This window comes from Ceratotherium simum, chromosome 1, assembly GCF_057802395.1.
Source record: "Ceratotherium simum simum isolate JZ-2026a chromosome 1, ASM5780239v1, whole genome shotgun sequence".
Lineage (NCBI taxonomy): Eukaryota > Metazoa > Chordata > Mammalia > Perissodactyla > Rhinocerotidae > Ceratotherium > Ceratotherium simum.
The window spans coordinates 53,889,846-53,906,450 of NC_141900.1; the positions used below are offsets into that span (position 1 = coordinate 53,889,846).

The window sequence follows — 16,605 nt, forward strand, 5'->3', positions numbered from 1 at the left end:
TAGGTCTAGAAAGTGGATTTTCAAAACCTAAGAAAGGTAAAAATCATAAAATTAAAAAGCAACTTGCAGACTTCTGGACAAAATGATAGGGTAGTTTACACTCTGATACAACTACTCTGCTCCATACACATGGAAATAATAGATAAAACATAAAAAGAAAAAAATCAATAAAACATGTCCAGGCTCCAAAACAAGATAAATATCCCTACCAACCAGAAATAGAACAAAAGTACAAAGTGGTGAGCTACAGTCATGGACCTACTTCTAAAAGAAGGCTGAAAACTTTGTTATCTAGTGCCTGGAGCTATAGTGTGTACAAAGCTGAGAGCTTAGAAGGATAGTCTCACAACCAAGAACTGAAACAAGCCAAGCATCAGCTTCATGGCCATATTTGTAAGGGATTCTTTCAGACTGTGGTAGCGCAATGAAAAGTGAACAAGGAAACGAAGGGACTATAAAAATGAATAATGAAATGAAAAACATGAAGCAGGATTTTAGAACAGAGTTAATGAGAATTTGTATTTGTCTGGGTCCAGTCAGGAGACAGAAACCACCCAATGATTTGAACAGAGAAAGTTTAGTATAATGAATCATTAGGGAATTGGAATAACAGGAAATAGCTAGTGAAAATTAAGAGAATAAAGGTGCAGAGGTAGCAAATAAAAGTAGCAACCACTACCCCTGGGGTGAAATAGAGACCCAAGGAAAAGCCCTCATTCTTCTCCCCCAATCAAGGCTGACATTCAGGCCTCACTGCAAAGGGCATAGCTTTGCTTCACTGGATGGCAGAGAAGTTGCTGTGGTGCCTCACTGGTGGAGCTTGCTAAAAATCTGTCCTCTGGGGTGCCAAGGGAGACCTTCCATAGAGAGGTACAGAGCTTCGGAACCCATGAGGTGCCTGGAAAAGCTACTGGGCACTGTTGGAACCAGGAGCTGAAGAGGTTGCCCTCTGCAGTAGTCAAGTGCAGTTCTGTTTGTAGAAGGGTGCAGGCAGAAGTGACCAGCTGAAACTCAGGCCTATGCTCTCTGGGCCCCATGGTTACACATCTTGCAGCCAAGCCGAGAGCTGGATAAAGCACTTAGGGGCCAAATACAGGAGAAAACTGCACCCTGCAGGCACCTAGCTCTGAAAAAAACTGTGCAAGCAGAACAGCAGAGAAAAGAACTCACCCTGCAGGAGCCTTCCCATTGAGCCACCAGATAGAGCAGGAAGAAAAATTCCCTCCTCCTGCAGTGTCTTTCCAGCACCCTCTACTGACAAGGCTTGATATCCTACCAGCTGTTAAAGGAGAAATATTTATCAGGCACAAGGGTGAATTTGGACCTGGGAGGCAATAAATCAATGATGAGGACAGAGGTAGTATTATGTTAAATAGGGAAAACAGCAAATATAAGGGCCTAGAGTTGGGGTCACAGTGACTAAGGAGGAGAGGGGTAAGCAGAGAGGTGTGTGAGATACTCAGGGAACAGATCACATAGCACCTTGTAGGCCATAGCAACAGTTTTGGATTCTACTTTTACTCTAACAGAAAGCCATCAGGGCTTTTTAACCAGTGGCCCATGACCCACAAGGAATCTCTGGATAGAATTAAGAAGAAATTAACCTAATGGGAAAATATCACAACTTTTTTCTCATGTATCTTTGATAGAAATTTAATTTACTTTAATTATGAAATATACAACAAACTAAAATAGTATTACCAGTGCCTGTGATGTCACCAATGAAAATCACAGAAATTTTCATATCACATTGCAGTTATTACAGATATCTTAGAATATCATTACATTCATCACTATTAGATCTTGTTATTTAATGTGCTAATTATGAAGCACATCTATAACTATATCACAACTCTGAATTTTTTGTTAAATATTTTAAATACTGTATTTTAGTATAATTGACTTTCTTGAAGAACTATGTGTTATTTAGTACATTATTATAAATTCTTCTGAGAAGCAGTCCATAGATTCCACCAGTCTTCCGAAGGGGTCCATGAGGCAAAGCAGGTTAAGGACAGTTGCATGAGAGAGTCTGATTCAGAAGAGCGCATGAACTGATTTACTTAACGTGGCTGCTATGTGAAGAATGGTGTTTGGGAGCCAGAGTAGGATCAGGGAGAGCAGGGCAGAGAGGAGATGATGGTGGCTAAATAATGGACCTGATGGACCTGACTAAAGCTATCTAAGGAGAAATAAAATATAGATGGAGAAGCAACTAGGACAGGAGATTGAGACCCAGAATACTGCAAATTTTAAATTCATGCAGAAAAGCAACAGCCATCAAAGAAGCCTAAAAAAATGGCTGGAAAATAAAAGAAAAGCCAGGAGAGTGTGGTATCATAGAAGCTAAGAAAAGTGTTACGAAAAGAGAAAAAGATCATTTGTGTCAATTGCTGTAAAAACCAGATGAAATTAGAGATTTCTACTTCCAGCCAAGATAGGTTAACGGGGACTAGATTTACCTTCCTGCTTGAAACACCTAAGAAACTGAACAAAATATGAAACAGTTTTCTAACATTGAACTCCAGGCAGAACAAGACAATGATCCCTGAGGAAGGGGAAACAAATGAGATGAACCTTATCATTGACCCAGAATACTGCCTGGGTAGTTTTCAAGCCTCAGAGCTGGAAGGGGAAATCCAAGCACAGCCCAGGATGCCAAAGTAGGCAGAGTCTTCAGAGCAAAGAACTAGAGAGGAGAAAGCGTCTCGGAAAGAGAGAGTTCCAGAGATCTGCAAAGGTTCTCCCTCAAGTCTTCATCTGAGTACTGATCAGTGCATTTATTGAGAAAACTGCCAAAAGCAGAGGAAAGATCTACCAGAAAGGATATGAGGGAACAATCCTTGGAGCTCACACAGGGCCAGGAATAGTTTTTATTAAAGCTTATTAAACCAACCGGCATGAAGAATCTCTAAATTCATGGGGCATTGAGTTGAAAATTAAGAAAAGTATTACCTCAGGGGGGAAGAATAACCCCCAGACTAAACTCAACTTTGAGCCCAACTAACAAAGCCTAAAAGCAAACCTTAGAAGGATCAAACTCTTTCCAAGTAATTTAAATGTGTTCCAGAACAGGACTCAATAATATATATACATAAGAATTCAAAAATATCCAATGAGTAAAATTTACAATGTCTGGCATCCAATGAAAAATCACCAGGCAAGTAAAAAAGCAGGAATGAAGAGAAAAATCAACCAATAGAAATAGGCCCAGAAATGACACACCTGGTAGAATTAGTAGGAACACTAAACAGTTATTATAATTATAGTTCATATTTTCTCAAAGGAAAGGCGGGAGGGAACCAAAAAACATTTGAACAAATAAATGAAAAAAAACTTTCCAATTTGGTGAAAACTAAAAACCCACAGAGCCAAGAAGCTCAATAAATTCCACGTACAAGAAACATGAGGAACACTATGCCAAGGCACATCATAATCAAATTGCTTCAAACCAGTGATAAGGAGAAAAATTTTATAGCAGCCAGAGAAAATTGACACAATGTATATAAAGGAAAAACAATAAGAAATACCACAGACTTCTCATTAGAAACAATCCAAACCAGAAAACATTAGAACAATATCTTTAAAGGTACTGAAAGGAAAAACACTCAAATTAGAATGCTACATGCAGAAAAGCACCTTTCAAAAATGAAGGCAACATATAAAATTTTTTAGGGGAAAAAAGGCTAAAATAATTCATCACCAGCAGACCTACACTGCAAGAAATGTTAAAGAAAGTCCTTCAGGCAGAAGGAAAGTGATTCCAGATAGAAATCTGAATCTACACAAAGGAATGAAAAGTACCAAAAATAGTAAATAAATGGGTTAATATAAAAGAATGGTTTTTAAAATATATTTTAAAAATAATTTACCTTTTAAAGAAAAATATTGCATTACAGTGTGGGGTTTATAACACAAGTATAAGTAAAAATGTATAAAAACAATAGCCAAAAGACTGGGAGGGAAAAATGAAGTATTCTAAGGTTCTTAAATGGTATATAATATTACTTGAAGTTAGACTATGATGTTAATGGCAATCAAAGTGGATTTCGGAGCAAAAAACATTATCAGGGGTAAAGAGGGTTATTTCATAATTACAAAATGATCCATTTATCAAGAACTAAAAAGAGGAATAGACAAATTCACAATTATATTCAGAGATATTCACCCTCTCTTAAATATTGATAGAATAAGTAGACAAAAATTCAGCAGGGTTATAGATGACTTTAATAGCACTATCAACCAACTTGACCTAGAAGATTTTTATAGAAGACTCTCACTATCAACAGAAGAATACACATACTTTTCAAATTCACCTGAAACATTTGTCAGGATAGACCATATTCTGGGCCATAACGTAAGTCTCAATAAAATTTTAAAAATTCAAGTAATGCAAAGTGTTATTACCTGACCAAAATAGAATTAAATCAGAAATCAAGAACAAAAAATGGCCTGGGAAATCTTGAAATATTTAGAACCTAAATAACTCATTTCTAAATAATGCATGGATCAAAGAAGATACCACAAGAAAAATTCAAAAGTATTTTGACATGAGTGAAAATGAAAATCCAACATAATCAAAATATGGGAGATGAAGCTTAAAGTGGTACTGAGAAAGAAATTTATACCACTAAGCATCTGTATTATATTAAAAAGAAAGATCTCAAATTAATAAACTGATAAACTTCCCCTTTAAGAAACTAGAAGAAAATAATTATAAAGAAGAAAAATCAATGAAATCCAAAGCCAGTTCTTTGAGAACATCAATAAACTGAAAAACCTATGGACTGACTCAGCAAGTAAAAGTTGGAAGACACAAATTACCAATATCAAGACTGAGAGTGGTGACATCACTATGAATTCTACAGATATTAAAATAATAAGATAATCTTATGAAAACATTTATGCAAACAAATCCTACAATTCCAATGAAATGGGCAAATTCTTTGAAGTTCACAAACCACCAAAGCCCACTCAAGAATAAATTAATAGCTTGAATAATCTTATATCTATTAAAAAGAAATAGAATATGTAGTTAAAACCTTTTCCGTAAAGAAAACTCCAGGCCAGGGTGGCTTTACAGGTGAATTCTACCAAACAGAAAATTGGAGAGGAAGGAGTTCCCATTCTAAGAAACCAACATTACTCTGATATCAAAATTAGACAAAGATATTATAAGAAAAGAAAAATATAGGCAAATATCCCTCATGAATATAGATAGAAAAAGTTTTAACAAAATTTTAGCAAATCAAATCAACAATATATAAAAAGAATAATACATCATCAGCAAGTAGGATTTATTCAAGGAGTACAAGTTTGGTTTAACTTTCAGAAATTAATGTAATTTCCTTTATTTAAAAAAATTAAAAGAAAAAACTATCTAATCATCTCAATCAATGCAGGAAGCTCCTTTGGAAAAATGCACTGTCCGTTCCTCATAACTTTCAGGAAGCTAGGAATTGAAAGAAATTTCCTCAACCTGATAAAAGGCATCAACAGAAAGTCTACAGCTAACTTCACAGTAGATGATGAAAGACTAAGATCAGGAACAAGGCAAGGATGTACACTCTCACCACTTCCATTCAGCGTTGTACTGGAAGTTCCAGCCTGTGCAGTAAGGCCAAAAAATAAAAGGCATCCCGATGAGAAAGAAAGATATAAAACTGTCTTTATTCACAGATAACATGATTATCTATGTAAACAATCCTCTGGAATCCACAAAAAAACGTTCTAAAACTGATAATTGAGTTTAGCAAGGTTGCAAAATACATGATCCTTATACAAAAATCAATTCTAATTCTATATACTAAAAATGAAAAATAGGGAATTGAAATTTTAAAAATATCATTTACAATATCATCAAAAATATGAAATACTTGGGAATAAATTTGATAAAAGATTACAAGACCCACACACTGAAATATACAAAATATTACTAAAAAAAATGAAAGGATACCTAAATAAATTAAGAGATACACTGTGTACATGAAGAAGAAGCTTCAATATTGTTAAGACGTCAGTGCAACTTTATTTGTAATAGCCCAAAACTGGGAATGACCCAAATTTGTGTCAACAGGTGAATAAATACATAAATTGTGTTATATCCATACAATGGAATACTACTCGGCAATAAAAATGAATGAAATGTTAATTCATGCAACAGCATGAAGAAATCTCAAAGTAATTATGTTGAGCAAAAGAAGCCAGATGAAAAAGAGTACATACTTTATGATTCCATTTAGATAAATTTCTAGAAAATGCAAAATAATTTATAGTGACAGAAAGCATATCCGTGGTTGTAGGAGAAGAGGACTGGCAGCTGAGAAGGGTGGGAGAGAGGGAGTACAGAAGGCAAGAGAAATCTTCTGGGGGTAATGGATATGTTCATTTTCTTGACTGTGGTGATGGTTTCCCAGGTGTGTAGTTATGTCTAAACTTATAAAATTGTACATTTTAAATATGTGCAGCTTGTATGAAAATTATAACTCAATAAAGCTCTAAAATATGTCAGAAGAAATTTTAAATTCTTTAGGAAAGTTTGTTTTTTAAAAACCCTTTTTAAAACCCTTTTGTATCTCTTCACAAAATGCCTATAATTTTGTATATTTTTATATCAGATTCTCTTAAAGCATGCTATAACCTGTAGCGTATTTAGGTAGCACAGAGTCTTGAATGATTTTATTGAAATTTTTCATTTTGTTTTTGTCTTATTTCATTTTATCCTTTTCTATCTTGATAACATTATTTAAGTAATACCAATTTTTTAACCTGTTACTGTATATCTTTTCAGAGGCAAAAGGATAGATTTTTCTTTAGGAGCAAGATAGCCCTTCTACATTGACTGGGCTTTTACTGGTTTTATATCCCGGAACACACTAAGCCTTAGTTTCGTTATAAAATGAGGTAATTTTGTAAAGAATTTGACAAAAAAGAAAATCCATGCTCAGTGCTTGACAAAGAGTTGATACTGCAACTTTTTAAATTTCTGTATATTCTTTTGGACAGTCACCGAACTGAAAGTGAGGGTCTTTATGATGATGATCTTCAGAAAACTTCAGAAGGAAAGATAATAGATAGTCAAATTATTAAGTAACCCAGTGTAATTGTGGTTTAGCCATCCTGAAAATAGACTTTAAAGGCTTTAGAATTTAAAAAGTTCTATTGTTCAAACAATAGAGTTTACATTGGAGTTGCCAGACTAAGATTAAAGTATGAATTGTAAACTGTTTTATAGTCTTTCCTGAAGAGTTCTCTGGTTATTAGGCACATAAATGTCATTACTTCAAGAATGAATGCCATGAAGAATTTTTAACATATGAAATGCCTAGTAGTTCTTGTTCTACTTTCCTATTCAAAATAATTACTCACCACGAAGCTATTCACAAGATTTTTAAAGTTTCTGAAGTAAATTCACTACATATTCCAGACAAGAGCAAGAAGAGGTCATTGTCATATTATGTGTCCTCTGATCTTCCTAACTGCTGCGTCACCATGTCACCCTCCAAGCAGCCCAGAAAGGGCTGGCAGATACTAGAACAGCTACTTGCATTGTGCTTTCTCTGTGTAAGACCTGGGATTTTGCATAAGATAATCCTTCCTCTGTAGTAATGACATCAGCAACAGCTAACATTTATTGGGTACTTGTTGATTGCAAATACTGAGTTAAGCTTAATTCTGAAAACAATCCTGTAATATAGGAACTGATATCCCCCTCAGAAAGATGAGGAAGTTGAGGCTTGGTGAATTTAAGTAATATGCTCAGATATTACAGCATTTTACTTGTAAATAGGAACCCCAAAACAGTCTTTTAACCAACATATTAGAAAAATGTTTCTGTAGATAAGTCACAAAACTGGAAAACTTTCAAGCTTAAAATGCTAGTAAAACTTTTACCTTCTGTCTCTGCTTAGTTGCTATCTAGATTTTGTCCTACTCTAGAATATGACATTCCATCCATTTTAACAGGAGTAAAGAAAAATATACCCGTCATTTCTTCTGTGAGTCTTAGCTGTCAGAACATGTGGGTTAATTTGTACTTTTTTAATGATAGCAACTGAGTGAAATGCTAAAAGGTGATAAGTTGCACAAATAGTCACTTTTGGGTGAGATTATTTTATGTTTTGAGGTCATCATCAGTAATATGGGCAGTGAAATTTTTCTAAGAAAAATTCTGTTTTCTGCTCTGCCACGTATTATATTTTATATTTTACATTATAGGTCTATTTAAGATTGGCTAACTTCTCTAGGTTCCATTATGCTCTCAAACTGGGATTTTAACCAAGGTATTTTATTTATAGACAAATCTTCCTGAAGTTTCTCTACTAAAAATTTTTAAATTAAACAAGTCTGAATGGCCTTCGGTGGTTCTGGGGACATTGGCTTCTGTGCTAAATGGAACTGTTCATCCAGTATTTTCCATCATCTTTGCAAAAATCGTAACTGTAAGTAAAACTAATTTGCTAATATTTTTAACAATTTTAAACAAAGTGTAGCCTGAGAGAACAGATCTGTTATATTCTGACCCAGCAAGGGGAAAATTGGGACTTGTGGTGTATGATCCATGATAGGAAACTTCACTAATGTTCTCGGGATAAGCCAGCCTGTATCGTGAAGTGTTGGGCTGGGCCTTATTGACTGGGCGATCAGTAAAGAAATTGCTCTGTTTTCTAATTTTGACTCCAGTGCTGTATCAGCATTCCAAAGCACTGAAGCAATAAAATAGGCAAATACGACTACTCTTCTTTCAACTAGTCTGAACAATGGCCGTTTTTTATTACCAGCCAGCTCAGGGAGAGGAAATAACGAGAGTTTGGGAATGTGCCAAGGGACCCAGGAGAGTTGATGGATTCAAGGATCTTACTAGAGCCATGTTAAGTCTTCAGTCTCCCGGATTTGCACGGCTACAGTTTGTCAATATAGATGTCAATGTGTGTATAATTACTCATTCTAGGGACATGTATAAAGGTCTCATATTGCAGGAAATACTCTAAGTAGAGGAATATTAAGAAACCTGAGTTATTAGAAGTTATTAGAAATAATTCAAACTGGTGGTTTCTTTGAACATATTCTGTGATAATAATAGCAAATAGAAGACTCGTTTATCTGATCTCATACTTACATAGCTTAAATGAGAGAATTAACAGCAAATTATTTTTTTATCATATGTAATGAATGTAGAGGATAGAATAATGGTGCACTCTTTTTCACCAGAAATGTGTATTATAATCTTATGTTCAAATTCATTCAAAAAATCCTGATGGATAGACATTTTAGTTTTTTCTCTTTCTTTTGTATTTTCCTCCAATCACCTGATTTAAAAAAATCTATTCCTTTTCAGATGTTTGAAAATGATGATAAAACCACATTAAAGCATGATGCAGAAATTTATTCCGTGATATTTGTCATTTTGGGTGTTGTTTGCTTTGTCAGTTATTTCATTCAGGTAAGCTTTTAATGAATTAAGTTTGAACATGATTACTTTTTTATGTCATCTTCTCTGTAAATAAGTAAATATACTAACTGTTACAAAGAAGTAGGAAAGAGAATTCAGAATAAATGTAGATTCTTTTTGTTTTTCAGGGATTATTTTACGGCAGAGCAGGGGAAATTTTAACCATGAGATTAAGACATTTGGCGTTTAAGGCCATGTTGTATCAGGTCAGTGTTTTGTTGACTTTTTTCTTATTTTATTTAAAATGTGTTTTTAAATATTCTAGCTTTTGATTTTTCTTCAAGTCAATTTCTTGACATAGTCTTTCCTTTGATCGTTTGAAAGCATGCTTTTTGTGTTCCAAGCAGCATCTGATGTCAGAATTCTTATAGTATATTTTTCTAATGGATGCAAGTCCAAAATTATGTTCGAAAATACAACTTATGGAAAACAGGATTTAGAGTACACTCCTTGTTCCTTGCATTTATCTTGACAAATCTTTCTTTTAATATACAATGTAGTTCTCTGGGATTAGAATGGAAGACCATATTAAAACTGAACAGGAGACTTAAGAGCTACAGTATCTTGGAGAATATATTTTAAAAGGAGGAGTTAATTTTTCTAGTTCTCATCCATGTCCACAGCTTAAGTTTTTTCACTTCACACTTCTTAAAGCAGTCAATCTCTCTACCCTCATCAGAAAAGTCCTGAATTCAGATAACATCAGTCTAGCTGGCAGGTTGGCCTGCTGCACATAGATGATCAATCACACCTGTGAAATAACTAAAAATAAGTGGATCAAGTAGTAATCTTGAGAAGTGAGTCTTGGGGGCAAATGGCAGGAATGTCTCAGATTGGCCCCTCTAAAGTTCTTTCAGGAGGCTGAGGTGTATTGGGTTACCCTGAAAGCCAGTAATCATTTAGAGCCCTTCGCCACACTTTTCTGTCACCAGAGCTCACTGTGCAGAAGCAAATAGCTTCCTGCCAGGGTCGTTTCTTTTCAGAAATAGAGTTACTGTCACTCCTGCCGAGTCGTCAAAACCAGTTTTTACATCTTGTGACTTCTAGCAGTGGTGCTGGGAGGGCTTCCATGTAACAAAACTCCTGGGCCTTTGTGCTCTTAGGGAGCTACAAAATACAAAATGCCACAAAGCAAGTGCAAGGTTTCCCATAGCAACTGGGTGCTCTGAAGCAGTTGGTGCCTAACAACCTCTGCTCAGAAAGGTCCTGTCAGAGACAATTGGAGACACTCCTTAATCCAGAAAAACAAAAATCTGCTTGAGGGATCTTAAAATAATTTAATGCCTGTACATCCGCTCATGTTAAACCTGTACTTTAGTTTTGTTTTCTTATTTAAGAACACTTTATCTTTTTACCTCAAATCTTTGATGAAATAAGGTGGGATTTTAATTAACTTAATTTTAATTAACTAATACTGTATTTTTGACAATTTCTGCTCATTTTTGTTTTTCTTTATGAATTTGTTTTCCCGTGTTTGAGGAAATTTATTTTCAATTTGCAGAAATTTTTGAAAATGTCCTCTGAAGTCTGAATGTTTTAAACAAAAGAGTATAAATTTTAACTTTTCCAAACATTACTTTGAACTTCTTCTCTAGAGGTTCACAGCATGGTTTTGGTAGAGTCTCAAGGCCACGAGCCAGTTTAACCAGTGGATGTTGTTGATCTCATATCCTGATGGTTAATACTGGACTTTTAATCCCTTGCCTAGCATTAACCATATGAACCCAGGACAATAACATTCTTGGATAAAGTAGCTTCTGCCCATAAGAGTGCACCAATCTATAAGCCATAAACTCTAGTCCTTCAAAAAACATGCACATACAAAGATACACACAGATATTATTAAATTTCCCCACAAATTCAACTCAGCCCCTTTCAACTTGCATTTGCTTTCCCTCTTCATCATTTAGCAGTCTTTTTGCTTATCTTTGCCTTTTTAAATTGGAGGATAAGAAAGGAGTAGTATATTTGGCCTTTTCTTTATAAATATCTTCCCAATTTCACTTTCATCTATAGTAAGGGAAGCTCCTAATTGTGCAGTTTTGCCTAACTCTTATTACATGGTTTTTGTCCTAAGATAAGACTTTTTAAGGCTTAGAAAGCATGCCGAGACTGGCAGTGCTTTCTATAACCATTTTGAAACCTCATTTGAGGTAGAGGTATTTATGGAATTAGGTGTGGTCTTTTTGTAGGTATAAAATCTATATTTTATTTGATTACTTGAGATCTTTCCAGTTGAAAAGAATATTCTAATTGTTACTGACTTCAGTGGTTGTAAATAATTCATTGCTCATTGTGTTTCCAAGCTAAATTCATATTTCTTAATGATAACTATTGACCTATAGATCTGTTGGGTTATAGAACAGATATGAAGTTTATTTTTGCCCATTTCTCTCTAAATTAGATTGGCTAGGGCTTCTATGGGGGTCTCTAAATCATAAGATGATAGCATTAATGGTGATCACTGAAGGATATCAAAAAGCTGCTTCCAAAAGGATTTGAGGTAACAAGTTCTGAAGCAGGAGAAACAGGTAATGAAAATCAACTATAATGCTTCAGTTAGATGGGAGGCAGAACAGGATAGTTGATTAAAAACTCTGACATCTGATTGCCTAGGTTCAGATCCTGGCCTCAGTACTTGCCCTCTGTGTGGCCTTGGGCAAGTTACTTAATCTCTCATTGCCTCAGTTTTCTCGTTTATAAAATATGAATAATCATAGTATCTACCTCATAGAGTTGTGATGATTAAATGAGAAAATAAATACCAAGCACTTATCTAGTGTTATTGTATTTTTTTATTTCTAGTAGAATTATTGGGAGGAAGAAAATGGATTTACTAGTATCAAAAAACCTGATAGCCTTACTTACGATCATTTTACCATCAGGAAGAGAAGAAGCAAGCTAATTTTTACTCAACACCAGCTATGTTCCAGAAACTCTGCTAGGTGTTTTAGCATATATTGCCTATGCTGGAAGACAATCCCTAGAGTGTACAATTGCTGACTTGTTGAAAAGCAGTTTTGGATAACTTGCTGATTGAACGTCAGATAATGACTAAGACTAGTCACATATATATCCCATGCCTTTTGTGTTATAGCAAGTACTGTAGAATCAGGAATGTAATATTCAGAAATAAATTCTCTTTCTACATTTTTACTTTATATTGTATCTAAAAATTCTTTGTGCATTCCATGTCATGTTGAAATACAGAAATAATGAGAAAATATATATCATATCTTAATTTTTTTGAGTGTACAGTAAAAAACAAATAATGTCTTCTAGTTCTAGTGCTATAGGTATTATCATTGCTGATGTATATTTACAATATATTAGGGCCTTGACTGGGGTTGTGTTTTCAAAGTGGCTGCTGTGTAGCACAGATCGTGATCTCTATAGCACGCCCTTTGGGCATCTAGGACCTTAAACTCTTTAGGACACCTTCTCAATGCATTGGCTTGCAGAATAGTGTTGTCTTGCTGGGGTTGTACTCACCGTGGTTCCTGCCATATTCCTCCACAGGAGCTTTCTTCTCACATCACTGGGAGATTAATGCACAGCCCTCTGTCTGTCATGCTTTTGTTTCCTTAGTTGGCAGAAACTAGTAACCTGGGCATTGGGACCCTGGCTGGGTTGTAGTAAGCCAATAGTTTTTTTGCACTTCACTCACTAAAAATAATTCATTTTTCAGAGACAGTCTCCACATAGTTTTAATCCACAAGAGATATAAGTGGTTTGAGTGAGTGGGAGGAAACATTCCATAGCTAATAAAAGGAAATCAGAATTCCTTGGGTGGAGAAGTGCTGTCTCTATTTGCTGTTGAAAATGAAATTGGTTGAAACATTATGCTTTTATTGCTTGTGGTTTTGACCTGTCTTCTTCTTCAGATTGCATACTTCTTGGCTGCACGAGTTTTACAGCAGCCTTTCTGCATCTTTAGCTTCTCATAATGCCCAGTGTTTGTAAGATATAGGGGGTAAAATGAAGTGTCAGGGAAAATCTTGCCTATGTGGGTCCTAAAGAGAAGGAGATAGACTTTTTATCATTAATCAGTTTAGGCAGAAAGGTTTGGAAATATTTGTAATTTGTGTTGTGCATTACCTTACTTTTTAAATAGAGTCTGCTCTCCACAAATTACTTGTGGAGTAAAATTACAAATTACTTGGTGGTTCAAAATAACACTGATTATTATACAATATTGTAGCATGGTAATGAGTTCAAGCTGTTGGGCTTAACTTCTTCAGTTTATACCTAAGTATAGATCTTTGTGAAGTAAAAAACAAAAATCGTTTGATCCATGGTATTTATAAGAATTAAGCACCTGTGAGTGAGGAGGCAAGTAAATGCCTTCTGACTTACTACAGTAAAATCACAAGTCAGAGAAGAATCATTTTTGATAACTATATGTTAATTCCCTTTTTTTCCCTAGGATATTTCCTGGTTTGATGATAAGGAAAACAGCACAGGAGCCTTGACAACAATATTAGCCATAGATATAGCACAAATTCAAGGAGTACGTATATTGCTTTTATTTTTAAATGGTGTATATATGTAGTGTGCATGCGTGCACATATACACATGTGTCTGTGCATCTATGTGAGCTATACTGAGATGATCCACATTATTAAGGAGACCAGGTAAGTCTCATGGCTAACAGGGAACTCTCAATGAAAGATGTAAGGAAGCCTTTCAGTTCTGGATATTTTTAACCAAAAATAAAGAAGATTTAACACATGTAATATGATAATCAGACAACTAAAGAAGATATTAAGAATGAGTTAGAGAAAAGAGCTCAGAATTAAATAGTAAGAAAGAAAAAGTAACAAAATGAAAACACACACGCAATTTAGAAGTTTTAATAAAAGAATAAAGTTAGTTTTTCCTTCACCCAGAAAATAAGATCTTATTTAATATAATGTCTATCAAGTTAGATTCATGTGTACATCTAGAAATGATTCTGTGTTAGTTGTTTTACAAATCAAGTTAAAGAGATATGTGTAATCCTGAGTGGTCATATTATGTGTAAGCAAAATGTTTGTGCACCATATTCAAAATCAATGATGGAATGACCAGCATAATGTATTTCAAAGTGATTCTTGAATAAGCATGGGGAGTAAGGTAGTATGGAGGAGATAAAGAATAATTTATTAATTTTCTTCCAATTATTTTAATAAAATTAATCTTTATTTACAAGTGATATTTCAACTATAATTGAGAAAAGGAGTGCAAAACAGATTTCCCACTTATAATTTAAATGGGATAAATCTTTCAACCTCTTTGTTAAAATAAGAACTCTAGCAAAGTTATAGACTTTCCTTTTTCCTTATTATGCATGTGGAAGAAAAGGAACGTCAATGATGCACCTCTGAATGACAGAAAAATCTTACAAGGATTTTTCTATTTAGAAATACTGAAATGTCGATTACAGCATTGCTACCAGAACAACAATTATCAACTAAAATAGCTCTTCAAAATTGCATTTTCTTTTAGAGGCTATTTCCACAGGACATAGCCACTATTCTAAGTTTTGTAACTTTTGCAAGACCTCTTTGTTCAATATAGACATCCAAGGATAGATTTATATTACCAGAGAATAGAACAAGTTGGTTACAGTTGTAAATATTCACATGCATGGGAATTGCTTTGGAAAACTAATTTTATGATGTAGAAGGAGCTCAAGAGGAAAGAGGGCATCATCTTTATCTCTTCCTGACTCTTTTTAATACTTTTGAAGGCAAGGCTCTAAATTTTATTAGATAATAATTAAATTTTAAAATAGGGCTGAGGAGCTTAATTTTACTGGCATAAAAAAAATGATGGATAGAATTTCACTTAATAGTCAAGTAATGAGCATAGCATTAATCTTTCATAGCACAATAGAATAACCTGAATGACAGCATCTGTGTTTAGGAATTCCAGGGTTCACTACTTTAGGCAGAAATATCAATCCCTATAATTCCATTTGAATCCCCATTGCACAAAATTTGCTCTTTTTTTCTTTACTGTGTGAATGTTTTTCTAATACTGTACCTATCATTCAGATCTTTTAAAAATCCAGTGCAATAGGCATTCTTACTAGCAGCTGTATTTTATATGTGACATCTTTTCTTTTAGCAAGTATTTACTTCAACCAAAAGAACAAATTAGTACTGAAAGACCAACATTACTCTCCTTACGTTCATTTAATTGTTTCTAATAAATTTTGTTGTCTCTCATCGAGAGAAATTAATGAGAATATTTGTCAGCCTGATTCCTTATAAGCATCTGACTAATACCATTTGATCACTTGAAACTTTCTTGTTGCAGTTAGAAAATGTTACTCTCATAATAACTTCTGGGCAAGTCAAATTATTTTCATTGAATGAGAAGTAGTAGCTAAAGAATAAATAGTGGGAATACTGATGGCAGATTTTAAAGTTGCTGACTTTAAAAAGCAGAACAACCAAAGAAGGATTCAAGAGTGAGACTGTGTCTACTAGCATGTAATTCACATAAACCCTTGCTTTGCCATATAAAGGTAGATTCATATCTAACTTGAATGGATACTCTTTCGATAGGAAGACTTATTTACCAGTCTTATGTGTTCACTCTTTTTTTTCCTCACAAAGACACACCACAGTAGAGATGCAGCAGGAAATATTAATTTGGGGTCATATTTCCTATCATATCAACTTAAGACATATTCCATCTTAGTTTTTTCATCATGTAATTTCAGTTACATTTTATTTTGTCCAATGTGTTAGGGTGAATGGCCATAAAATAGCTCCTTAATAACAATAAACATTATTTTGAAACCTTTACTAGTGACCGAAAATATATGCCTCTGGCCATTTTTAGAAGCTCTGATACTTTGAGAGTCATGAGAAAAATATGTTAGTGAAATAAAGTCATAGGACAACGTGATTCCTGAAATAATTGATTGAATACAACCAATTTAACTGGTATTGTTTCAGCCCATGCTAATGGCTTATTGCCAGTACATCTGTCAACAAACTATTTTCTGTGTAATATGTAGTTTTATTAAAGCTATAAAGCCATTTTAGATTTTTTGGGATACTAGACTCCACAAAATTGCTAGGTATTGTTTCTGTGTATTTTAGCAATCCCTTTTCATCAACCAAAGTCTTACCTCATTTTTGTCCGCAAGAAAGTATGTT

General features: G+C 34.4%; 1 protein-coding gene and 1 long non-coding RNA gene across 2 annotated transcripts in view; one reads left to right on the forward strand and one right to left on the reverse strand.

Annotated features, from left to right (window-relative positions):
* The window catches only part of LOC147918200 (uncharacterized), a 475,202-nt gene that overhangs the window by 185,158 nt on the left and 273,439 nt on the right, over nucleotides 1–16,605 (reverse strand). The window lies entirely within an intron of this gene.
* ABCB5 (ATP binding cassette subfamily B member 5) overlaps nucleotides 1–16,605 on the forward strand; it is a 118,138-nt gene that overhangs the window by 59,553 nt on the left and 41,980 nt on the right. The window contains exons 16-19 of the mRNA XM_004418938.3: nucleotides 8,298–8,441; nucleotides 9,338–9,442; nucleotides 9,580–9,657; nucleotides 13,878–13,961. Coding sequence (XP_004418995.1) covers nucleotides 8,298–8,441; nucleotides 9,338–9,442; nucleotides 9,580–9,657; nucleotides 13,878–13,961 — 411 coding nt within the window. The remainder of the gene's footprint in view (nucleotides 1–8,297; nucleotides 8,442–9,337; nucleotides 9,443–9,579; nucleotides 9,658–13,877; nucleotides 13,962–16,605) is intronic.